The 27,167-nt window shown below is 39.5% G+C and overlaps 2 protein-coding genes across 2 annotated transcripts; both read right to left on the bottom strand.

Moving 5' to 3' along the window:
- Positions 1–7,363: 7,363 nt before the first annotated feature.
- On the bottom strand, positions 7,364–9,936 carry cbln18 (cerebellin 18). The gene is made up of 4 exons (XM_056756818.1): positions 9,834–9,936; positions 9,475–9,654; positions 9,256–9,387; positions 7,364–7,665 (listed from the first exon to the last, which is right to left on the bottom strand). The coding sequence occupies exons 1-4, from the start codon at positions 9,934–9,936 to the stop codon at positions 7,364–7,366; spliced, it is 717 nt and encodes a 238-aa protein (XP_056612796.1).
- Positions 9,937–13,459: 3,523 nt separating this feature from the next.
- On the bottom strand, positions 13,460–20,807 carry cbln20 (cerebellin 20). The gene is made up of 5 exons (XM_056756819.1): positions 20,778–20,807; positions 18,794–18,876; positions 15,046–15,179; positions 14,814–14,954; positions 13,460–13,887 (listed from the first exon to the last, which is right to left on the bottom strand). The coding sequence occupies exons 1-5, from the start codon at positions 20,805–20,807 to the stop codon at positions 13,460–13,462; spliced, it is 816 nt and encodes a 271-aa protein (XP_056612797.1).
- Positions 20,808–27,167: the final 6,360 nt, after the last annotated feature.

Raw genomic sequence — 27,167 nt, forward strand, 5'->3', positions numbered from 1 at the left:
TGATGTGTTTTGTCAACATATTTTGTGTTTTTTACTCGAAACAATTAAAACTTAATTTGTGGAAATTATTCAACATTTATTGTGGTTGTTTTGTTTGTTATGTTGTTAAATTCCTAAATTATTTGCGTTCACATTTTTCCTTTTTATAAAAATGTATTTGATGTTTCATTTATTGTTCACTGCTAACTATTATAATGTTTGCTTTTTAAATACAAAGCTGGAAGCATTGTTGGGTAAATTACTCTGAAAAAGTAATTAATTACTAGTTACTCATTACATGTTCAATAGTGTAATTAGATTACTGTCCAAATTACTCTGTCCAAAAAGTATTTAGTTACTCATTACTAATTACTTTCTATATCCTACATCAACCTTGTGATTCCAGTGATTCAAGGATAGACATGAAACAGCTTATTTAATTAATTCAAATAAATAATATTATTAACTGACAAAAGTATTACAAATGTGAGAAATATACATTAAAGCACAGATTTTAAAGTAAGACTTTGACTTTTGATGTCAATTACACTAGTGCACACGCATATATTTCACAAAGTATTTAGTTTAATTACATCAAAAGTAACTGTAATTAAATTACAGAAAACATATAAGTAATCCCTTACTTTACTTTTCAAGGGAAAAGTAATTAAATTACAGTAACTAATTACTTAGTAACTAGTTACGCCCAACACTGGCTGGAAGCAATATCTGGATTTAGTAACATTAAAGGTATTTAATAACAATTAAACCATAATTTTGTGGCATTAAAACATTACAAATATTTATTGCCATTAAAACAGCACCTTTTCATAAATTACGTCTTGGTTGAGTTTAGAATTAGGTGATGCATATTCACTCAGGATTCGAGTGAACAGGTATTTTTGCTTTTGAGTGGAGCTCCACTTGCCCGATCAGCAGCAGCAGCCCCAATTGCTCTAGTGGGGCCAGGGTCGGAATGGGAAACAAATGCAGGCCGGGATATCCCACACATCCAGGCAATAAACCACAAATCTATTTTTATTGAATGCTTTGTAATCATACCACAAACTTCATCAATGCTTAATTAAACTGACAGTGCATTGTTTATGAGCAAAATAAATACAAATAATGCAAACCACAAAAGCATGTTTAAATGATTTATACTACAAGTCTATCTTTAAGTGAAGATTCATTCAATCTTTAGGTCTTATATTAAAACAACAAATACACATCATATGCTTAAATCTTATGTGTGAAGAGAAAAAATTGCATCATGCTGTCAATATTCTCCCCGTCACTGCTTTATGGCTGTTTTCCTTTAAAATGCTAATGACGTTAGAAACGTGAATGTCGCTTTGTTGACAGTCCCTAAATTCACAAATATTGAATGCCCAACGATAAGGTAGCTATGTCAGTCTTTTATGGTGTGCTTATACTTAAGTGTCAAGAGCACATTATTTTAAAGCCAAAGTACGTCAATTTTGATGTGTGAGCACATGGGCGTAAATGTCATTTAACAGTAGGGGGGGACAATACATAAAATTTTTCTCGAGAGCAATTTTTGGAGGGGACAAATAATACAGTCAAAATTGTACTTAATACGACACTAATCGACAATATGCATTAGGTTTATGGGTTTATCATGCAGACTTGCAGTCATATTATAACTGAACTGAACTGTGAACAATAAAGGTTTTTCCATTTATATATATTTTTTGTCTTTGTTGTGAAGACAGGAACTACCCATAATACAACATGTTGACATTGAGTCACTTTTTTTTTTTTTAAACAGTTTTAAAATGTTATCCTGATTTATACTACAACATTGTTTGACAAAGTAACCGTACATCGACATTATTGAGTAGTTGTTATTTTCCCCTGTAGTGCTCAATCTCCGCTAACAAAATTTCTTCATGTTCGTGTACCCAAACAAACTTAAATTCTGTGTTGTAGTCGTTGATGAATCGCCCGAGTTAGTAAACTGAATGTTTAGTTTATCCGCCGCGCACATACTGAACACAATAGATGATGAGAAAACGATCCTCTTCAACTGAATGAACGCTGAGCACCTTTTGTGGACGCTAGATATATAGTGCCAACATCACAAAACTGTAACCGGTGTGTTCGCGGCTGTGTGTGACACGGGACCTGAATGGCGGGATCGGTGGCTAAGTGTGGCGGTTAATGTTCACATCAAGACAGGTCGCTTAAAATATAACAATGAATGCGAAACGGCTTCGGCGTGTTAGTTGCAGTGTGTGAAGTCCTATGTAACAAGCTAACGTTTGCTAGCTAAGTAACGTTTTAATCGCTAACATAGCAGATTCATGAAAAAGTACATCGGTAATCAGCATTTTTTAAACAACTAATTTATTAATGAATCAGCATCAACTACATTAAAGAGAATCACTTCATTTAACGTGAATACAATATCCTTCTTACTGGAGTTCAACAACCACTGATGAACTGAGTTCATAACTGACTGAATGTGTTGCGCAATGCGCAGGTGAGATTAACGTGGATTGGGCCAAACCATTGTGAGAGGCAGGGGGAGCTCAACAGTTTCTTAATTTAAAACGCAATTTTTGCTTTTGTATTTTCTACCAATTACACAATTAGATTAGATAAACGTAAATATATATTTATGAAAATAGCGAATTTAACTGATCGAGGGGGGGGGACAACCCTCGGATAGAGGGGGACATGTCCCCTCCGTCCCCCCCGGGATTTACGCCCATGTGTGAGCACAAACTCTCCTCACGCAAGCGGATTTATTTTTCTCACGCACAGAACTGGACACGCGCACTAGAAGCTCTCCGCTCACACGCGGAACATTCTTTCCTCGCACCTGGATTTATTTTGCTCTTGCACAAAAATGCGAGAATAAAAGAAAGCCGCATGCGAGCGAAGTACGTTTGCGCTACGATAACATGCTATCGACATTTGTCTGTAAAAATAGCCACAGCTGGCTGGCTATGGCGTTATTTTAATATCTAAGGTAGCGAGTGCATTGTTACAAGGCGAGAGCGCCTTCATGCAATACGAGCGCGCGATTCTCTCTGCTCTCACGACGATTTCCTTTGCTCACGCACAAAACGGGATGCGCGCTCCCAATTATGCTCTCTTTTGAATGTTCTCTGCTGTCGCTCAGTGAGTGTGTGCGCACTCAATATGCCTGCCGTGCGTCCACGCATCCTTTGGTACTCTTGCTCTTCAGAGTTCCACCTGTGTTTTCTGGGATTCTGGGAAGTGTCAAAAGTAGTCAACCAATCAGGTATAGGCTTCCGCCGCGGGCCAATGAAAATGTGACCTCTTACATGGCATTTTATTGGTTGAAAGGGACTCGACATACTCAACGACGCAAGATGGATCCAGCACGTTCACAGGTAAAGTTTTGATATATTTGATGCAACATTATTTATCAAATGTATATTAGAAATGAAGGGGGCGTTAGGATGCTTTTTAGGCTACATATAAACATCCTTCTCAGTTTAACTACCACATCATTCAGACAAAACAGGCCAACATCCACCAAGTTCATGTGGTCCTCATGCATGAACACTTAAAAAAGTATTCTCAAAATAGTACTAAATTGATTAAAGAAATATTAGGATTTGTGTCTTAATCTAAAATAATATTTACTACAAATTACGGTACATATCAGAACAATAATAGCAGTGGAGTATGAATCTCCCAAGATGGCAGTGCAACACAGGGCATGAGGTCAGCTTCACACTCTTAAATGATCAAAGGGACAATTTTAGATTATTTTAGCATTTTATTTTCAAATATATAGTAACCCATTTGGAGCACAGTTTAGGGCACAAAACTGAATTTCTATGTAATCTAACAAACGCTCCCTTCCTGTTCATTTGATTAATAATGTTGCATCAAATATATAAAAATTGTTACCTAAGAACATGGTAGATCCAGAGGCGTATTAAGACCTTATGGTGACCCTTGGCAACAGCCTCCGAGGTGCACCCCATCCACCCACATGCAATAATCCACTCATTAAATTTTTTATAAATTAAAATATTTATAAGAATGAGACTCAGCCATGTACAATAAATGATTTTACAAGAATTACACATCAACATGACACATTAACATGACACAAAACAACTCTTCATCAAGTATTTTTAGCAATAAGGCCTACTGTAGTTAAAGGGCAATTGCTTTCTGTTGTAATGTTACATTTCTTGTTTTTATGTAGTAAAAAAAAAACACTCATTTTTTTTCTAACAGGTGTAAATGTTGTGCATGCCACAAAGAAGGGGTACAGGGACATTTTTATATATAAAACCTATGTATAGCTTGCATGTATGTAATAACATTAGCGGACAATGGAACAATGTACAGATTTTCAGGACACCGGGACTTTAATTCACCAAAGTGGATACAATGTATTGCAGGAAACGTTATTGTTACTATTTTAACTGCTAGAGAGACGCACTAAACATACAGATTTCGTTGCACATACAGCTATTCAAACTCAATTTTTAAGCACAGTATGTGTATATTCTTCTCACAGACTACTAAACGATCACATAAGTACTGCAATAACATGACTCCACTTAAAAGTACACATATGAATGGATTGCTATAGGGATGACACTAATGCAAACGCAGGTTTGGACCTTAAATAGTGCCCTTACCTCAACGTACTATTAGCATTCAAACTGTTTGAAGCTTAAAGTGTACATGTAAGATGACTGGCCTCATAACACTTGTGATTGGCTGAATGTTAGTTCACTCAAATCTATGCAACCAACCAGATAACATGGGCGAGAATGTTGGCAGAGGCGTGTCGAAAAATGCGGGGAACAGAACCATTTTTATCTGAAAGTGGGGGGTATGCCCGCACATGGTGCCACGCCTATTTAGTGCAAATGTGTGAATTAAATCTTAAAAAACAAGTGCTTATGTACATTTGTAAAATTTTCATTTCGAATTAAAGGTTTATTTAGTGTCCCCTGAAGTCTTGGTGCCCCTGGGCACTCGCCCAATTGCCCATATGGTTAATCCGCTGCTGCGTGGATCCATTTTGCGTCGTTGAGTATGTCGAGTCAATGATCGCATGAGGTCACATTTTCATTGGCCCGCGGCGGAAGCCTATACCTGATTGGTTGACTACTTTTGACACTTCCCAGAATCCCAGAAAACACAGGTGGAACTCTGAAGAGCAAGAGTACCAAAGGATGCGTGGACGCACGGCAGGCATATTGAGTGCGCACACACTCACTGAGCGACAGCAGAGAACATTCAAAAGAGAGCATAATTGGGAGCGCGCATCCCGTTTTGTGCGTGAGCAAAGGAAATCGTCGTGAGAGCAGAGAGAATCGCGCGCTCGTATTGCATGAAGGCGCTCTCGCCTTATCGTTACCTTAGATATTAAAATAACGCCATAGCTGGCAGCATGCCAAATCAGTCGACAGGCCACCGGGAATCCCCTCGGTTCTCCCGATGGACAGTCCGGGCTTGAGTGGGGTGCTTGCTAGCCTGTGCGCAGGTTAAGTAGATAAGTTTAGCAAGCCAAAGTCATAATGGTTTTTTAATTAAATTATTAATTAAATTAATTAATTAATTTAATTAATTAATTATTAAATTATTTATTATAGATTGGAAATATATTGTTTAATTCTGCCAGCTTCCCACATTTAAGTAGATAGGACTGTGGACTTGCTGTGATGTAAATAGCTGCCCAGAGGCATTGAAAACATGGCTGCCGAGTGGCATGACTTACGGAAACGTAAATTGGTAATACCCAAGTTGATCTGAGAACAAGCGCCGTGATCAATGTCAGTCAGCACTGTACGTGTGTTTTGTACAGATTTGTAAGAAAGGTGTGAGCCTGGAAATAATGGGGCAAAAAACGAGCGACCTCAGCCAGGAGAAGCAGATCTCTGTTGCAGCTAAGCGATCATGGATGCCTTCATGTGTGATCTGAGAAAATCCCGCATTGCATGCTTCTTATTTGGTCAGAGATCACTGAGAGGATAGCAAATAATGAATGCAGCTAATGTCAGCAGTCATGGCACTGGACGAGCAATCTTTATTGTTGTTCAAAAGCGCAAAGAGTTGAAGTTGAGCTTATAAATCACACGTTATGCAATTTTATTACAAAATATTGAAAACAGGTTGAAAAAATATTTAATCCAATATTTGGGGATAATACAGCATATTGAGTTAATCACAAGCTATCTTCGGTAGCCGGGTCATTTTTACTGAAAGCTCAGCAAGTGTTGTAGGGTTTTGAACACAGCACAAAGGGGTTAAATGAATTCATAGAATTGTGAAAATGTGGATCGCATCAGATCTGCGCAGAGCGGCAGCTCTGAGAGATCCAGTGAATTCCCTTGGAACGTGCAGCATTATTTCATTACTTTACTCCTTTCTTGTAAAGTATTACGCCAACATTGCTTACATAACTGAAAAATAATAAGTCTTCTTATATTTCAGCCTGCTTAATTTCAACACTTAGACCTGGTTTCACAGACATTGCTGATGAAATGAATTTTGAGCTGTCTTAACTGAAAATAACTGACATATCTAAAAATATATTCGTGCCTTTGTTTTGTTTCAAGATGCACATCAGTTATGTTTTTTTCTACTGCATTTTAATGAAAGCGACTTTATTAGCCTAAATTAACTAAGGCATTGTCCTGGCTTAAGCTAAATCTTGTAAATGAAACGGGCCTTTGTCTCCTTATCCAGTTGAGAGAATCCAGCATTTTAATAAAGGATTTCATAAATAAGACTGCATTTACATTCACAGTACTCGTACATAGTGGTTTTAAAACGTAATTTACTATGATTTTGAGCAATCAGTTTCCTTACATATGAATGGATATAGCTAATCCACTAGCTACTAACTGTCTCTTATCTCTGTGTCTATTTTTATCACTGTACGTATCGTAGTACGTGGACAGGGCACACGCAGTTGTATATTCACATAAAAAGGGTTTGAATGAGCATCGGTCATTGCACATTGTCTTGTTTAGTGTAATTGTTGTTTTCATAGTTACGTAAAAAAGGCAAATGCTTTTCAGCCTCATGACCGCATATAAACGAGACAAGAAGATGAATATACCTTTATTTATTCATGAAGCCCTATGCTGTGTTTTAATACTTTTTGTAATAAGTTTCAAACACAGACTTCCAGGTTCACATTTGTACAGATTTAATTGCACATTTCTAAAGTTGAAGAATATCTATTCAAATGCAAAAGTGTCTTCTGTTACATGACCTCAACTGTATTGCAACAATGCAAAAGTGTGAAAAGCACAATAGAGACAAAACTGATATGAACTGGTTTAAGTTCAAAAAAAGACTTTCCAGATTTATGCAATGTTAAGAAACTCTTGCGTTAAGGATTTCGTTCTTATACCTCAGTGGAGGGATAAAGCATGTATCCACTGAAAGCATTGTTGCCCTGGGCGTCTCCACACAGCTGTCTGCCTGAGAGCAGCTCAACATAAACCTGACAGCCACGCCGGAGCTGGAGAAGCACACTCTGAGTACTGCTGTCTTCCGAATCCTCGCGGTTGTCTTCCCAGGACGAAGCGATCACCTGGCCGTTCATTACCAGCTGCACCTTCTGGTAAAGCCGATCTGCATCGCCCACTCTGGAATAAGCGGTGAAGGAGAAAGAGTAGAGACCAGCGTGCGGGGCTGTGAATGTACCTGTGAAAATCAAGCTGAGGTTGAGCTCTCTGTGTTTGCACTTTTGTGAGAGGCTGATTCTGCAGGGATGAGAATTTGTCTTGTCAAAAAAGTTCTACAGCTATCCCCAGATGTCCCGATCCTGCATCCATGTACAGCACACTTTACATTTCACACTACATTTAGTGGGATAGAAATTGTGTCACACTCAGAAAAAGGAACGATCTAATAGCAACATAGCATATTCCAGTATTGTCAGCCATCTCGTCGGAAAATTAACATAGGTTTTACTATTGTAAAAGTATAGTAAAGGTTAAAGGCCATACACAATATTGACGATTAGAATAACAACCACTCTAAAAATGACATGTTTTTAATACAAGAGAATATCAGAGTTACACTAAAACCACAACAATTAAGGTACAGAGGAGCAATACCATTGGAATTACTTTCATAAGTAATAACTGCCAAACGGCTATTGCTGATGTCCTCTTTCATAATCTCCAGGAGGCCCTAAAAGGAATTCTGATTTACACCAAGTGTGAATAAAGTGTCTTAGATATTACTCTGTTTTCTTATCTTTGAAGAATTTCTTGTAACCAAAAAGATCGCTATCAATATTAGGAATGCACAATATATTATTGTCCATAATTGCTATCGGCCGATAAACGGTAATTTTTACCATTATAGGTAGCAGATAAATTATAAATCATTGCCTCTCATGTGCCGACTTCTCTTAGTTTAAATCCAGTAAAGAACGGGCTTTCAGTTGTTATCATTCACTTACTGCTATTAGCCAAACATCGTTGATGTTGGTACAGTATGTAGATATTTATGAATGTGTGATTATAGTAACAAAAGCATATTGTTTGAATCAGACTGCTGTCTGAATGCTTTCTGTCTTGAGATCTGTTAGACATGTGGCCGTTGTGAACACGTTTCTGGGTTGCACTGGAAAAACATCTATAATTTATTTATTAGGGTTAGGAGTACTTTGTACCAGAACATGCTAAAGAATCTTTAACTATTGTAGAGTAGGTTCGGTACATGAAAAAACGACTTGCCTTGTTTTCTGCAATCAATGTTTTAAAGTAAAAGCAGTTATCAACTTTTTGCCTTTTGTTTTAGGCAAATGTATATTAATTTTTAGATAATGTGTATTAGCCAATATATTGTTTATTAACTTCAAATGTTAAATAATTACCAGTTATCTTTATCGGCTGAAATTGACATATCGGTGCGTCCCTGATCATTATCGTCTTAGTGTGAATGGCCCTATACTGTGGTAAGCCCATGGTTCTCTTGTGCTTTCCCCCCAACAACATTCAAAGCTCAAATAGTTTATTATGTTGTAGTTGATTAAGTATATTGTAGATTTTCCTGCTGTCTTTGATAGTGAAGACACTTTCACTCATTCTCGTGGTGCCATCATTATTGTTTCCAGTCATGTGGCAACATGAATTTGTATTATTGTCTTCAAGGAAAAAAAACGTGAGATCCGAAAGATGTTTTTTTTATGGAACGGGATGAATTATTGGTTGATTGGTTGAATCAAGTGTGCCATAAGGTCATTTGAAACAGAGGTGGGTCAAATTTGGAAACACAGCTCACCCAATGCGGGATTGTATCCACTGCCTTGATTGAGTGAGACGGACTGGTAAGAAATTGACATGTTGCTGGTGAAGGGCCCGAGACACCCGGCCCTTGGCAGCATTGTAGCAGTGAATGCTATTCTTGATCCAGCTTTAGGGTGGGACAGAGATACAAATTATAAATTAAGTCATTGGGGTTGAAAGTGCCAAACAAAGAGTGACCAATAGTAATGTCTACCTGTGACTTCCTGTATTTGGTTGTTAAGGTGAGAAAGTCCGTCCCACAAACCGACCATGCGCATGAATGTGGCCTCCTCCAGGTCAAAAAGGGGCTTCGCCGCACAGCAGCACCCCTGCTGTCTCCTGAATGCACATTCACAGTCCCATCCACCACAGGGAAGTCTCCCCTCCCTACTCACTGTCGTACAATTTTCAAAATGTGCCTTTTTATGACTTTTACAATTTTTGTGATGCATTTTCAAAACACAAATAGCAGCAGCACAAATATGCCTGCAAAGCTTTATTTTCATGAACAAATGATCTAAACAAAATTCTGATGAATAAATGAAGCAACACAATAAAGAAAAAATGATTCACCAGCAGTTTCGCGCAGGAGATCGAGGGCGCTGGACGCCTCTGAGCCCGAGCACAGACAGAGAATCACCAAAACACACAGAGGCGCTACTGTAAGAGTCTTCATCCTCACAATGCAGAAGACAACTGTTTTAAAAAAATAGAACACGAGTACTTTGTGTCTGGACCCAAAAATGCCCAGTTAAACCACAGTGAATATTAACATGGCACCTTACATTTAGAACATTTCGGGGATTTTGATTTTTAAAATTGGGGTCACTAACTCCCATTGATGCAAGATACACTTCTTAAACTATTCCTGAATAGTGCAGTTATTCATCTTTTGCCACAATATCCAGTTTGTTCCCCGGTTTCATACAAACAAATAAATAATGGCATAAAGTATTGAATGAAACTGCTCAATGTTTTTTTGCATTGTGCATGGTAAAACATGGTAATATATATATATATATATACAGTATATACTATTTCAAACACTATACAGTATTTAGAACTATTACACCAGTCAGGAAATAGTGAACAAGTAAGCCCTGACGAAACATGCAGCACATTTTTTAATACAAATATGTGTTCTGCACATCTACAATCCGCGTATTTGAAATTCAAAGGATGCTAAGCACTGTTTTACATGATTTTTGTTTTGATTACTTACCGTGATGAAGATATCTGCTCAGGAAGAGAAAGGTTGAGAGAGTCAAAGACCGTCAGTACACTATAGACAGTATACTGTGCACCCTTTCCTGCTGCTGTCGCCTTATGCAGTGGGTGGGGATGGTTATAGAATGACCCATGCAGGCTCTACTGCATCTGATTATAGCGATATTAAAACAGAACGCGACAACATACTTCTTGTCCCCTATGAGAATTTAATTTGTTCCATTGGTGTGGATACATGAAAAGGTTATCTTGTTTCTGCGGCCCACAATAGTTGTCTGTTTCAAATCCCCAACAGACTACAGGTGATGCTATCATAACAACAGCTGTAGTGACTGTTGCTCTCTGTTTCTTGTCTGTTATTTCAATCTGTGAAGAGTGCTGCCAAATCAGGGCTTTATGAGAACTTGGTAATGTTTCCTAATTCTCAGAAACTGGTGTAGCCCAGAAAAAGATGGTATTGAAAAAGGCGTTTTCATTGATGCTGCATAGTCTCATGTGTCACTGCCTTTTAAATCAGATTGGAGTGATAAAACTGCAAAGAATCACTCTTTTTAAATGCAAGGTAATAGAGGAACATGAGAGAGTCATTGATGTTGTGTAAAATGAAACTCATGAAACTGTGTCAGCCACAAAGAAAATAACTGAAGCGTCTTAAAATGATTATAGTGACAAGTGATTCTCCTAAAAGCAAAGTATAAGGAAACTATAGAATAACACAAATGTTGTGACTTAAAATGAAAATAATTCCAAACTTGATTTGATTTGATTTCTATTCAAATGTATCTATATAGCTCTTTTTAAGCTGTTGCAAAGCAGCTTCACATGAAAAAAAACACAGAAGAGGAAACTTGAATGTACAAACAGAAAGGACCATACTAATAAAAGCAATGTTCATGGAAATTGCAGAAGTTAATCTAAGATAAGCAGACTCCCCGGTGAGCATCCTAACGTGGATACAATGATGAATAAATAGTGAAAAAAACGCTTCGCCGTAAGGACCTGTTATCGTCTGACGCATTACAGCTGCAGTCAGTGACTTTTGAATAGAATCATCCGTAGTGTCACTGTCTTTCTGTAGAATTTAAAAACTTTATTCACATCTATTCACATCTATCTCACTAAAGTTGTCCATTTCTAAATAGGTTTTCTTTGTAAAGAAATAAAATAAACAGCAAGACTTAAAAACATGAATTTAAATAAACATATTTCACATCGAAGTCAATTTATTTTATAGTGCTTTAACAATTTGCATTGCATCAGAGCAGCTGTACAGGAAAACCAAAGGCATTGTATATAGTGCCATATGGTATTATTCAACCCAGTCTCAAGGCAGTGACATATTGGACCAAAATTTGGAATCTATTGATTAGTGTACATAAGTGGACACGAATGAATAGATTACAGTCTGTGAAAATGTCAAGAATTCCTGTGACTCCCGTGTTATATGAGTCTTACAGAAAAGCTAAATATACTTTAGATACAGTATATTTTTATGTATATATCTGATGAGGTAAAAATGTCATGGGGCAATCGTGGCCTAATGGTTGGAGAGTTGGACTTGTGACCAGAAGGTTGCCGGTGATCCTCAGGGCCGGCGGGTAACGACTGAGGTGCCCTTGAGCGAGGCACCTTACCTCTACTTGCTCCCCGGGCGCTGCAGTGATAGCTGTACATGCTGTGCATGTGTTCACTACTCACTGGATGGGTTAAAAGCAGAGGTCACATTTTGGGTATGGGTCTCCATACCTGACAAATAGGTCACCTTCACTACTTAAGGGAATTCGTGCCTCTTGGTGGCCATGTTTGCCTCCGGGCAGTTATTACGTGATACAAGCAACACGTGAATTGGGATTGCTGATATTTGTACAATCGCCATCAAAAATCCAATTAAACCTCATATTTAGGAACAGTGTTTAAAACTTACATGAACTTTACCATAACATTTGCTTTATATGCTTAAATTGAATGAATGAATGAATATCTTCATTGTCATTGTACGAGTACAAGGAAATTGAAGAAAAGCAAACCCTTAAGGTGTTTTAACTTCAATTAAATTGATAGCTTAAATTGCGGCACAAATCACCTTTTCCGAGGTTGCTTCGGCTACAAGCAATGAACCCCGCCCTAGACAATCATCCGTCTTTGTCAATTGACAATTGGCTGTTTTTACAGGAAGGCGGGCGGGACTTCCTTCGCCAGAGTGGTCATATTGACCGTTGCATTCCATCCCCTTTCATTGTAATTGACGTCAAACATCTTGATAATATCTTTGATTAAATTTACAAATGACAATTTGAACTTGTGAGTTATAGATTAATTTTAATTAATTTAATTTTTTTGTAAATCTACTTAAAAAAGTTTAATTTAAGCATGTGTCAAACTATGTAAACATTAAAAAGCCATAATGATTCCTGATTCCATTTCTGAGTGAAGAATTAGAACCATGGGGTAGGTTTATAAATTGCATATAACAAAAAGAGTTTGAATGTAATAGTTGGAAGAAATATTAGATTATTCTGAAAAGAACTGGTCTAATCAACGTCAATTTTTTCCAATTAATATTAAATTAAAGGAAAGGTGTCTACTTAAGCAAAAATTCAAATTGATCAACTATCACTGTGGAGGTTGGATAATGAAGACAAGAATCCAGAGAGAATCAGAATCAAAATGTTTATTAAATAATTAAAATAGTACTTTGGAAGTTCCTTTAAATAGAAACAATGGCTGTAGCTTTCAAAAAGGACTTGTGTAAGTTTGACCAATGCAGAGTGGTGTGGAAAGAAAGAAAGAATCTCAAATGAAGCTTACAATCGCAGTATACTGTGCAAACTTGCAAGTCATGTGACAAGAAATAGCAAATTAAAGCTTAAAGTTTTTATTGTTGCACTAGCTCCTTAGGGCTACATTGTGTACTTTTCAATGCAACACACATAACATACTGAATACTAAATCCAACATTGGTTGTTTCTCTTTTAATCAGTTGCATAGAGCAGGAAGCCAGTGAAAGTATTGTAATGGTTGTTGTCATCACACAAGAAGCAACCGGCTGGCAGAGCAACATCCACTGCGTCCCCTGCACGCAGCTGCACTGCTAGCACAGCGCTAACACTATCCTCTTGATCTTGACGGTTGTTTTCACTCAGTGCTGCTAGTGTGCGTCCATTCAGCCGGAGTCGTGCACAGGCGGCGAGTCTGGCACCGGGGGCACCGGCATCACTGTACACGGTGAGTGCCAGGTTGTAGACACCGGAACGTGGAGCGACAAAGGTGCCAGTGCTGGTGCTGAAGCCATCTCCCACGTTAATGAATACACTCCCATACTTCACTATGGCTTCTTCTCGATACGGTCCCACGCAGAGGCGTTCGTCGGTGAGGGCCACGGAGAAGGCGCTGCGGCTGGCTGTGCAAGCAAAAAGGGAAAATAACTCAAATTTGAACATAAAAAAATGCGAAACCAGACTGAAACTTTCTGGAGAAAAAAGAAGAGAAAAAAGAACACAACACTGTTTAAACTGTTGTGTTTGACACTCAAGTGAACGCATCTCTGTGTTATTTCTGGGACAACACAGTGAATCAGTACATACACTGTTTTTGTAATGCAATAGCTGTAGCTATATTAGAAAGGGAAGAGAAATCCAAAACCGTGACGCCAGTCTGTAAGCCTTAAGAAGTATAGGTTTAATACTTAAAGCAACACTATAGAACATTTGTTTACAGGTTCCCCTATGGGGTTGATAAGTGCAATTGTCTGTTACCAGTGTTGTTAATAATGTCGCTGTATAAGCTTCCCCGGAATCAGCGCAGTACATGTGAATTTGTTTACTAAGCTGATGAAACCGCTGAATGCAGAAACGTCGTTTGGAAACCATGTGGTTGGGGATTGGCAGGGCTGTGTGTACCGACCCGAACACAGAACTTACAGAGTGTGTTTGTAGCCGCTATGAGGCTGCTCAGGAAACAGTGGCAGTGGAATTTATCAAGGTGAGTGGTTCTACCACTGAAATAATTTTAGAGACATTATTTTAAGGTCGAAAAACGACTCATCGTTTTTTCTTATAAAGTGAAAATAGTTCACTCAAAAACAATATTTTGTCAGTTTTTATTCACCTTTCAAAACATGTATATGACTCTTTCTTCTATAAGACATGAAAGAATGTCTCTGTGTCCATACTACACGGACAATGGGATCCAGTGTTGTTTGGTTCTTCAAATTTTCTTCTATTGTGTTTTCGGAATAACATGATCGTATGTACATGATAAAAGAGCATTGTTAACTATTTTTGCTAAACCATAATTAAAGTAGTTAGAAAACTGCATTACACTTACAACGAATATTGTTTAAAACGCCTTGAGCTCTCTCCAGGCCCCTCTGCAGCTCATTTAGACTCATGTTGAAGAACGTCTCCATCCTCCACATCATCTGCTGCATCAGACAGCACCCACAGGAGGCCTCATCAGTCAGACACACTGTAAAGACCAAGTGTAAAGCAATCCCTCTCTTTTGTGATCACAACAACAAAAACTACCAAACAAAAAAGGTGAAGGCATTTTAAGTCACCGTTCTCGTTTGTATCATTCTGACTAGGTTCTCCACGACCATTCCATGAAAACGTCCTGTCCTGTGCCAACGCACAACCCAGGAGGCTCAACATCACAAGGGCTGAAATATGAAGAATAAAGTTCGAAACAAATCTACGCATTCAAATGTCAAAGCATACAAGTGGATGTACAGCTAAATTGGTCTCACCCCTCATTCCTGTCGATGTCTGTTGATTGTAGTCTTTCACCAAGATGCCCCAGCATTCATCTCACTCTCAATGGTCTTGACTATAAAGGCAAGATAAGCCCCACCTTCTCTCAATGGTCTAAGCAGGGCCTTTTGTGGGCTTTTTATCACTCAAAACATTGCTGTATGTGGGACAGGTATTGTTTTTCAGTTGATCATGTCATCCCATGGTAGTTTTCTCCAGGGTCTCTCTGATTCACCACACATTTCTCTGTGGACACTAACAGCTATGTATTGAAAGACCAGACATCTTAGTTTGAATGGTAAATGTTACACTTATGAGCAAGTGAGTGTGAGGTAGATGGTATTGGTTTTGAATCACATTGGTATTTAATCTGCTGTGCCCTGCTCTCCCCTAATCCACAGCGGTGCTTCAATTTGCTTCAACCCATTTAGTTTAAAAACTTGATTCAATAAATTTTAAAGGATGTCCCGTGAGTCAAGCTCACATCAGCTGATCCACATCTAGCTTAAGAAATATGATGTTACAGAGCCTAAATTTCTTCATTACATCTAGGGCAACTACATGTATAACATGTGGGGATTTAAAGACTTTGGGGGAATCAATTTCGTAACACACGTTACTTTAAACATCCTTTATTTATTCGTATTGGATATTGATAAAAAACTTCATGAGAAAATTTAACTATATAATGATTTTCAGTGCGTCTCTTTTGTTTCTTGTGTCTTTTTTCGGAAAATTCTTATTCTTTCCTCATTTATGCCCCATTTATTAACATATACAAGATTTAATGTTAAAACTTGAAACACAACTTTGTAATAACTTTAACATGGCATGGCAATGGCACGTGACAAAAAGTGCTCTGTTTATTTCTCGCTAATCGAATTGGAGGTACTGTTACAAGCGTACGGTGAATATGAGCACATATTTAGAAAAAAGAGCAACACAGTCGCAGCAGCAAAAGAAAGAGAGTTGGCGTCGGAGAAAATTGCTTCACGTGTTAATACGCAAGTTTATATGTCAATCACTTTTATATTTATTTTGTTGAAACTGTGAAAATGGGAATTATATGTAACTCTCTCTCTCTCTCTCTCACATGTAGGTGCAATCCTTCTGCAATAAAAAGATCTAGGCAGCAGCTGAATCTGAAATACAATAGCATCATTCATTCAGGGAAGTTTAAAGAGATAAAAAACTCTTTCTAGTATGATGCCTGATTGGGAAATGTTAAATATACTAATTAAACTGGCCTTAAAAGTTAAGATAAAATGTCCAAATTGTGCCTCACAATTCTCTACCGTCATAAATGTAACTCTTTGCAAATTAATGCAGCTTCCTCATCTACGGGTTCCTGAATAAACGGACATGCCATTTTAAGGTCTGTGTGACTAAATAGAGCGCAATTAGGAACACGAATCAATGAACAAATGGCGTATGCAATTTCAACACCGCTCGCGCTTCGAAAAGGGGAGGAGATTGTAACAAACCCTGGGTTTGCGGAATAAAACCTGCTCCTGACCAGGTTAGGTTCACAGAGTATGTTACTCTGGTTACTCACTCGGAGTATAAGTTACCTCGATTTCTGAAATGGGCTGGACTTACCCCGCGGTCGCGGGTTTTACATACCTCGTGTTCTGATACCAAAAACCCTGAGTATTCCGTTTTCTGGGGTTGACTTACCATGCTTTCTGAAATGGGCCCCTGATGAGCTTCCTGTGCATTTAAATTGGATAAGGAGTGTTTCTGCAGATTGTCTAGTTTGTCTACACTAGGTGTGTCAAACTCATTTTAGGGTGAGGGCCAGATGGGAAGAAATGTGACAATGTCCGGGCCGAATCACCATTTTGCATTTAAAGGGGTCAAATGGAGCAATTTCATGTTTTCCTGTTTCTTTGTTGTTTTACAAGTTGTTCATGCATATATATCAGACACGTGAAATTGCAAAAAGCTAAAGTCTCAAACCAAAGGGTATGTTCTCTTTAACAGCAGAGGCTTATGCCCACTTGCGTAAAACACCCCATTTAAAAACAGTGTCTTTTATTGACAAATGTCTTTTATTGTAAAATAAAACCTGCTTTGTTGGGTCTTCCAAGCGAGGCTACGTAAGAAATCAGTGGTTACGTTTAATTAACAACACTGGTCCAAAAGAGTGCTACCTCAGATCCGTTTCTAAAAGTGGGGCAAATCCAGTATGCCACTTATGACTCACAGCCTGTAAGTATATTTTAATTATTTATTAAAGATTATGCTACTGACTATTCAACCATTAACTTTTTACTGTATCCTCAGACTGTTCTCCCCAAAAGAAATAGTTCTCTTTCCATTTCTCCTCAAACATCCGCCCTTCCAGATTCCGACCAAATTAATTTTTTGCTCTAAATGAGTCTACTCCACCAAGCTACTTTTATTTGAGCCACGTCCGGTTTGTCAAGGTGGTGGTGTCGCAACAATCTTTAGAGACGTTCTTATTGGAACTCAGAGAACAGAGCATATATTTATATCATCTGAAGAGCTTGCGTTGAACATAATTGTCAACCATTGCTGTTTTTTACATTGGCAACTGTGTATTGTCCCCCTGGGCGTTAGTAAAATACTGATTGTCTGTATGCAGAAAAAAGGTTTTGAAAGATCCCTTACATCCAGCCAGTCAACTCTTTTAGCCTCTTCCTTCAGGTCGCCTTAGAGCAATCAAAACTAAGTCTACACGTTTTCTGAACAGTACTAATTGTAGGATTGTTAATGCTCTTAACTCCTCTGGTATTTTTGAATCTACATTTCACTCTTTATAATTGATGGAGAAGCGAACAAGTCATCACAAGTCTGCTGTAGTGAGTGACTCTGCTATTTACCCCGTTACTTTGTTTAAACTGTTTAACTGGACTGTTGCCTGTGGTTAGTTAAGATTATTTGAGCTCGTTTATTTAATGATTTGTTGACTGAGTGCTAAGTTGTTAGCGTTTTTTCTTTCATTTGTACTGAATTCAATTTGGCGTTAGCCGCTCGTTACGACTCGACATTACAAGTTTGCACTTAAAAGCTAGTTGATCGCTGTATGATCCGTGGCCCATTCAAGTCGTACAGACTTTGTTTTGCTAATCGAGAAGGCGTGTTCCAGCTGTATTCTGTTCGCGCTAATCTCAACATATACTTAAGCAGTGCCTCTGCGCTGTCGCGGTAAGCGTCTGCGGTAGCGTCAGCCCTCGTGTTCAGCCTCCTCGTGTGAAGACCGAAGAGTGTAAAGACCTGCGACTCTACCTGCGCGTCTCCACCGAGCAAAGACACCGGCAAGGCACATCAGTATATCTAACATACCTTTGCTTTCATTTAATTGTCTACTAACATGTGTTTCGAGTTTATTCCTGTATTCTACCGTAGACCGCATTCTCACCCAAGACGCAAGGCACGACGCACACACTCTCAAGCGCGTCCCATTCACATCTCCCCTTTTACACCTCTGTCTCTATCTATGGGTCTCTGGAACTGCCAGTCAGCTGTGAACAAGACTGACTTCATCCATGCGTTTGCCAGCCAGTCTAAGATTCACATTCTTGCTCTTACTGAGACTTGGATTCGTCCTGAAGACTCAGCCACACCTGCTGCTCTCTCCACCAACTACTCCTTCTCTCACACTCCCCGCCAAACTGGAAGAAGAGGAGGCACACGTTTGCTTATCACCAATGATTGGAAATATTCCACACTATCTTCCCTATGCAACAACTATTCATTTGAATACCATGCTGTTAATATAACTTTTCCCACTCAGCTCAGCATTGTTGTAGTTTACCGTCCCCCAGGTCCTCTTCACGACTTCATTGAAGAGTAAGATGTGCTGCTCTCATCATTTCCGGAAGATAGCGTTCCTCTTGTAGTCCTTGGGGACTTCAACATCCACCTGGAGAAACCCTATGCTGCTGACTTCCACACCCTCACCGCCTCGTTCGACCTCACGCGCCTCGTCACAGCCAGTACTCACAGATCTGGAAACCAGCTGGATCTCATCTACATCCGTAACTGCACCACAGATAACATTCAAGTCACACCTCTTCACATCTCGGACCACTTCTTCATCACTTTCAACATGCTCCTTCCTACATAGACTACACCAACATCACCACCCATTCACTTTAGACGTAACCTTTGCTCTCTCTCCCCTAGCACACTCTCTGCTAGAGTGACATCCTCTCTTCCCTCCAACTTTGCTTCTCTAGATGCTGACTCTGCCACAGACACCTTATGCTCAACACTTACATCCTGTCTAGATAACCTTTGTCCTCTGTCCTCCAGACCGGCTCGTGCCACTCCCCGCTGCCCCTGGCTGTCTGACATCATCCGTGAACAACGTAGTACACTCAGGGCTGCTGAAAGGAAATGGTGCAAGACCAAGAACCCTGCGGACCTAGGGGACTACCAGTCACTACTCTCCTCTTTCTCTGCTAGTGTTACCACAGCAAAAATGTCTTTCTATACCACCAAGGTGAGCAATGCATCTAACACTCGACAGCTTTTCAAAACATTTAGCTCTCTTCTTTGCCCCAATCCTCCCCCGCCCACTTCATCATTGACTGCGGAAGACTTCGCTGTACTTTTCACTGACAAAACATCATCCATCAGCAAACAATTCTCGGTACCTCAGACCTTGGGAAACACCTCCCACACTTCAACCATCAAACTCTCCTCTTTCACCCCACTTAAGGACACTGAAGTCACCAGGCTTCTCTCCAGCCACCCCACCACCTGTCCCCTTGACCCTATCCCCTCCGATCTCCTTCAGGACATATCCAGTTCGCTCACACCTGCACTCACACACATCATCAACACCTCCCTGCTCACCGGCACTTTTCCATCCACATTCAAACAGGCCCAGGTCACGCCCCTACTGAAGAAACCAACATTGGACCCTTTTACTCCCGACAGTTACAGACCTGTCTCTCTCCTCCCATTTATAGCAAAAACACTTGAAAGGGCAGCTATCAACCAGGTGTCTTCCTACCTGTTCCAGAATAAACTACTGGATGACAAGCAGTCTGGCTTCAAAACAAACCACTCCACTGAGACGGCACTGCTATCGGTCACAGAAGCACTGCGGCTAGCCAAGGCGGACTCTAAATCCTCGGTCCTGACCTATCTGCAGCGTTTGACACTGTCAATCACCAGATACTGCTAGCAACCCTGTCATCACTAGAAATCACAGGCTCTACCCTCCGCTGGTTCAAATCCTACCTCTCCGACAGATCCTTCAGGTGTCATGGAGGGGCTCGCTGTCCACGGCTCACCACATGATCACTGGGGTCCCTCAGGGGTCGTTGCTTGGACCGCTGCTTTTTTCCATCTACACGACATCACTGGGACCCATCAAAGGGGAAACATGGATTCTCATATCAGTGTTATGCCGACGACACCCAGATCTACATTTCGTTTCAGCCAGACGATACCATTGTAGCAGCTCGCATTACAGCCTGCCTCGAGGACATCTCAGCTTGGATGAAAGACCATCCCCTCCAGCTTAACCCTGCCAAGACCGAACCACTCGTGTTTTCCACACCCTACGGTCCAACATGATTTCAATATCCATCTTGGCAATACCACAATCACCCATTCTTAAAACAGCCAGGAACCTCGGAGTCATATTTGATGAACAGCTGTCCTTCAATGATCACATTACAAAGACAACACGGTCATGCCGATATGCCTTATTTAACATTAGAAAGATCAGACCCTATCTCACGGAGCATGCGGCACAACTCCTTGTCCAGGCCCTGGTAATCTCAAGGTTGGACTACTGCAATTCTCTCCTTGCTGGTCTTCCTGCAAAGGCTATCAAACCACTTCAGCTGGTTCAGAATGCAGCAGCACGCCTCGTCTTCCAACAGCCCAAAAGGGCTCACGTGACTCCCCTTTTCATCTCTCTTCACTGACTACCGGTTGCAGCCCGTATCAGATTCAAGTCACTAATGCTTGCCTACAGGCAGGGTTAGCGACACGGGGGGGCCCCCAGGGGGGGGCCCCCACCCTGCCTCGGAGTGCGATTTCAGCCGTTGAGACTCAGCAGAAGGCACGGTTACGGTTCCACTGTGGCTGTGCCATCTTATTCCTGACATATAATTATATATATTTAAAATATATATATATATATATATATATTTTGTAAATTAATTTAGTTTTACTAGAATCAAATCAGCTTTGCAACTTTGCATGAAAAACTCGCGACAGGCGATTAACTAAATTACGTCACTAGCAGCTTGTATGTAATTGGTTGAAATATGACTGTATACGCCATTACGTTAAGTATTCTTTTTTCAATCAACTTCTACTCTTTATTCAATCACAATAATCTGTATTTGTCTAAAACACCTAACGCGCTTGATCATTCAAGCAATCATGGATTTAAGGAAATGGTTTACCACCACCTCGACGACATCAGTGAAAACTGTCATGCCTAGCACTAGCACCACCAGTGATGTCGACAGGCCAGTGACAGAGGCCCATCCGAGTGACGGTAGGCGAGCTAGCGTGACTGCTTCCAGTCATGATGATGATACTTGCCCAGATGATTTGGGAAAAGATGAGCCTTTGCAAATAAGACTGAATTCGTATCCCACACGCTTATTTGGCACCAGAAACAGATCATTTTTACACGCGTGGTTTCAGAAAAGAGATTGGCTCGAGTATTCGGCTAAAGCAGATGCGGCCTTCTGCCACCCCTGCAAAAAATTTAGCGCTGGAAGTGCTAGGCAGATCAAGATCGGGCAGCCGCAGAGCGGGACTAGGCTTGACCCAGCTTTTACAACCAAAGGCTTCCATGACTGGAAACACGCTGCGGAAACAAATAAAGGATTCAGCAGACATGAAATGTCCAAAGAACATTTGACTTGTTATAGTATGTGGAAAGAAAAGTAAGCCGAATTGATAAAGGTAAAGAAATCTCGACGCTACTCTATGCAGAACAAATACAGAGAAATCGATACTACATGTCTTCTCTTATTGATGTTGTGGAGTTTCTGGTGTCCAACCAATTACCCTTGAGGGGTAAAATTGAGGCCTTTGATCATATGGATGAAGGTGGGAGTGGACTGTTCATGTCATTACTGGAATTCAGCATCAGGAAGGACCCCAGTTGTCTGAAATTGTGAAAACAATTCCAAAAAAATGCCACTTACACAAGCCATGAAATTCAAAATGAACTCGTTGCTGTTATGAGCAGCATTGTGAGCGAGGCAATAGTGAAAGAAAACGGCGATTCGTGGTTTACTGTGAAAGTCGACGGAACCAGGGACCCTACTGGAATGGAAAACATTTCTGTTGTAATTCGCTACTTCAATGAAAAAACACTGGAAATTACAGAACGATTGCTTGTGATCACCATCGCAAATTCGGGTGATGCACAAACCATCACAAACATGATACTTTCAAGGCAGGCTTGAATGCATCTAAGATTCTGAGTCAAGTGTACGATGGAGCCGCGGTGATGTCGGGGAAATGTGGTGGAGTGCAGCGACTTCTGCAGGAAAAAGTTGGCCGGGAGATACCGTACATACACTGTCTAAATCACCAGCTGCACTTAGTTGTTGTGCATGCGTTACCTGCTGAGAAAGCCATTCAAGATTTTTTCAGCATATGCATTGCGCTTTATAACTTTTGCAGTATTGCTCTGCAATATAGAGCTGACAGACTCAAACGTTTACTTGACCAGAGGTGGACAGGCCATCTGGCTACTGTTGCCGTCAGTTCATTCGAGGACATTACATCAGTTCTTGAGCATGTCAGCTCTGCAAGGACTTATGGAGCTGAAGTTCACATGGAGGCGGTTGGACTGTTAAGGGAAGTGTTCATTCACAAGGTAGGCCCAAGACATTTAGGCTATTTTAATTTTGTGTGTGTGTGTGTGTGTGTGTAAATATTATTTTATTAAATAACAAAATTCAACAAGTCAACTCAAAGTTTTCTTTAAAAAATGTAAAATAAAATTTGCATATAGGCTATTTTAATTTCAATCATTTAAAATTGATGAATCAATTCTCATTTCAATTCGATAGAATTTTATGAATTTTAAATGCACGAATGGACTAAATACTTTTTTAGTTTTTAAAAGCCTTTTTCAAGATTTATAAAAAAAAAAAGACAAACAGCATTTATTTTGAGATATCCTTCAATGTTCAATTTCAGTTAACACAACCTTTAATTAAATCGTTGCCACCCTAGGTTCTTTTGTTGCTCAATCCTGCCAATATAATTCTGCAAGGAGAGGATACAGACCTTTTAACTGGGATGAAACTTGTATCTTCAGCTGCCGAATGTGTGCGCAGTCTCCACAGCGAAGCTGAATTCTGCATTCTCTGTGACACAGTTACAGCGAGCACAAAAGATACACCTGTCTCAGCAAAACGGAGGCGACAGGTAAACAAGAACCTGACTGAATATGTAGTTGAAGAAACAACTGGAGCCAACATCATTGATAAAGTGAAGCTACGCAGGCTGTGCTTCAGTGCTTTGGATCATATTCTTGGTGAAATTGAGGTGCGTTTCAGTGAACGTAATTCAAAGTTTGCCGCAGCACTTGCTTCTCTTGACCCAGAAAATGAGACCTTTTTGGATGTAAAGTCCATAAAGCCCATCATGGATTTAACTAATTCTACCATTGTGGAAACTGAGTGCATTGTTGCAAAGCAATATATCTCCAGAATCAAAGAGGAGGAAAGCCAGCAGATGATGACTACTAGAAGACTTCTCTCTGAACATCACAAAGTTGTTTTGTCCGCACTTAAACTCGCTGTCACATTCAGGGCCTCTACAGCTGTGTGAGAACTCATTTTCTGTGCTCAAGAACGTTTTCACGGACAACAGACGAGCAATGAACCACACTCGTAAGTCTCAGCTCGTGCAACTTGCGTTTGAGCGGGACCTTACAAAGAAAATGTGCAACGAATGAAAAGACCTTGTTCTGAGAAAGTTTAACTCCTCCACTTGTCGACTGCAGCTTTTCTAAAGGTAAGATGTGTTTTTTGCTTTTTTGTCTGATATTGATTATAGCCAGTGCTGGTCCGTTTATTATTTATGAGAATGCTGTAGGCAGCGTTCGTGCTCTGTATCGTTGCGTCTGGTAGCCTAAATGGTGACTTGATGGTTGTTGTTGTTTCAATTCAAAGTGGGTGTATTGTGGAGGTATGCCCCCCCAGTGACACAACGAGCCCCCCTCGTTCGGTATGTCCTGGCACCGACCCTGCCTACAGGACTATCACTGGATCTGCACCGGCTTACTTCCACTCTCTTCTGCACTCCTACAACCCATCAAGATCCCTGCGTTCACCAAACCAGCGGAGTCTTGTATTGCCTTCCCATAAGGGCAGTAAATCGCTCTCCCGCTCTTTCTCATTCACAACTCCTTCCTGGTGGAACATTCTTCCTAACTCTGTCCGCTCAACCACATCTCTCACAACATTTAAAAAACTACTTAAAACCCATCTCTTCTGTGAATACTTGACAGACAAATGAGGAAAAAAAAATACACTAACCCTTTCTCTCAACAGGTAGTGGTCTAGCTTTTGTTGAAACCAGTAACTTTGTATTGGCACCTAATGTATTATGGCTCCTGTATGAACTATCGCTTATTGCTCTTAACTCTTTGTAAGTCGCTTTGGATAAAAGCGTCTGCTAAATGTCTAAATGTAAATGTAAATGATGGGACTATTATTTAAAGTTGAATGTATGCATGTATGTGTATGTATTTATGTATGTATCCAAATGTTTGTTATCATTGTGTATTAGGTGTATAGGCTTATTTCAAACAACTAGCAATGAATAAATAAATAAAATAGTGCTAACGATGCATTATCAGTGGCATTTACAGAACTACTACACTTTTTTTGAGTAACAGAAAACCACAATAGACCCACTTATCGATTGTGTGATCAGATTTTGATTGTTGTGAAAGAACCAAATCATCTCTGCTGCATAGTTGCATTTCTCCAGTTGCCAAATATGTCAATATGATGACATCTATTTCTGCGCTGTCTTGGAGATGTTAGCGGGTCTCTACTAGGATCAGTCACAAACATGAACCCCGCACGATCTTATCTGTTGTGTCTTATTAACTCACTGTCATTCAATTTAAATTAATATAGCGCTTTAACATTTTGCATTGAATCAAATTAGCTCTACAAGAAAACAAAAACCAAGAAAAACAGTTGAACACACACAAAAAAAATCTGATAAACCTTTAAAGTATTATGGGAATTCTCATGCATTGCAACACACTTTTTCATGAATATGGGCCCTGGTCAATGGATATATGTCAGTAATATTTACCGCCCTGAATCTTGTGCTGAAATTGAGTAACCTATTTATCTTTGTAGAAAAGCTCAATAAAAGGAAGGAAGGAGGCGGAAACCGGCAAACATTTAAATAAACATTTAATCAAAATAATAGCAAAACATAAACAGCCGGCGGCCCCTCACGGACGACCGCCGGCGCAATAACATAAACATAAATACAAACATAAAACACATTCGGGCCCAGTCCTCTCTCCTTGACGATCCGGTTGCTCGCTCTCTTATATGCTCCCAATCTCCTACGTGATTGGAGCCCGGTGTGCGCACAGCAGGCGCTCATTCACAATTACTCACCGGACTCGAACCACGGTCTCGCCCCGCCTACTCCACTACAATCTTATATTAGTCTTTATCTTGTGTTATATTTGTTAATGTTATAACAATGTTTCTTCTGTTATTTGTAATGTTGAACCTTTATTATCAGTACATTATTAAAAATGTTTACATTTTAAAATTTATTTTTAATATTTATATTTTGATGACACGCAAATTTGTGAAGAGATTTTTGTGGATATGTAACAGGAGTATGCAAGTGTTCGTCGTACCTTTAGAAAACATGTGAACAAATATTTGAGTTTATACTTATTGTAATTTGTTTTTAGCATTTTGTTTATATTTAATATATTATTTATAATATATATTTTATATGATGGTTCTTAAAATATAATACATAAAACTGTAAAAACAGTCTGTGTTTTGATTTGAAGATTTAGAGGTAGAATTGCTATTAAATTAATTTATCTTATTGAACAAAGTTTATACCTTTTCAATTGTGTTGAAAGTGTACAAAACAACCAAAAAAGAGGAACATTAAAATGCTAGTACATGCAAATAAAAGGACAGATACGTGCCAATAAAAGAGGTTTAAGAATTAATCTTTTGACCTTTATTAAGGCAATAAATGCTCAAAAATAAACAACAACAATTTAGGGCAATTAAAAAGATAAATAACCGCAGTTTCACAGATGGGATGAATAATTTGATGAATAATCATAAATGATAAAAAGTATAAAAAGCATAGTATATATACTAGTGTAAGATCAGCTATCAAATACTCTTAGATAAAGGACAATTTTAAATGTCCTAAAATGGACTTTTGTAAAGACAAATATATCCAACAATCCAACTATAACAGTTCGATGTCTGCACATCCTCCTCACCGGACTACACTTCCCATAATTCCTAGCACCCGTCTCAACTGATCCTCATCCCTGGACATTAGTTGTTTATCACCATCACCTGTGTATCGCTCATTATCTGTTGTATTTAAGTTCTCCCCTTCCTAGTGTTCTTTGACCAGTATTGTTTGTTTGTATTTTAATGTTATGGATTAAAGGAAACACGTTTGATTACCTTCTTGTTTTGAGTGATCCCTGCAACTCCCGTGACAGAATACTGGACCTTTAAAAAGATGGAGTATCTGCGGCTCAACTTCTCTCTAGAGGATATTTGAAGTACCATCTCAGCCAGGACGGCAGTCCTCTGGAGAGAAACGAGGAGGACTTCCTCATGAGGTCGTGAGGTGAGCTGGAATGATCGCGCGTTTTATTTGTGTTTTTCTGATGGGGTTGGATGATGACATCGTTTGGCGTCTGGGTCCTGAGTTC

The sequence above is a fragment of the Triplophysa dalaica genome, chromosome 9 (genome assembly GCF_015846415.1).
Source record: "Triplophysa dalaica isolate WHDGS20190420 chromosome 9, ASM1584641v1, whole genome shotgun sequence".
Taxonomy (NCBI): domain Eukaryota; kingdom Metazoa; phylum Chordata; class Actinopteri; order Cypriniformes; family Nemacheilidae; genus Triplophysa; species Triplophysa dalaica.

Excerpts from the sequence above, each read along its gene's own strand:
- cbln18 (XM_056756818.1), bottom strand. The coding sequence starts at position 9,936 with ATGAAGACTCTTACAGTAGCGCCTCTGTGTGTTTTGGTGATTCTCTGT. Across the intron at positions 9,655-9,833 it reads TCTCCTGCGCGAAACTGCTG|TGAGTAGGGAGGGGAGACTT; the intron begins GTGAATCATTTT and ends ATTGTACGACAG. Across the intron at positions 7,666-9,255 it reads TGGATACAATCCCGCATTGG|GTACATTCACAGCCCCGCAC; the intron begins GTGAGCTGTGTT and ends TGATTTTCACAG.
- cbln20 (XM_056756819.1), bottom strand. The coding sequence starts at position 20,807 with ATGGATATTGAAATCATGTTGGACCGTAGG. Across the intron at positions 15,180-18,793 it reads CAGGACGAATCCAAGTCTCA|ATTTGTTTCGAACTTTATTC; the intron begins GTAAGAGCAAGA and ends TTGAATGCGTAG. Across the intron at positions 13,888-14,813 it reads CGTTTTAAACAATATTCGTT|CCAGCCGCAGCGCCTTCTCC; the intron begins GTAAGTGTAATG and ends TTGCTTGCACAG.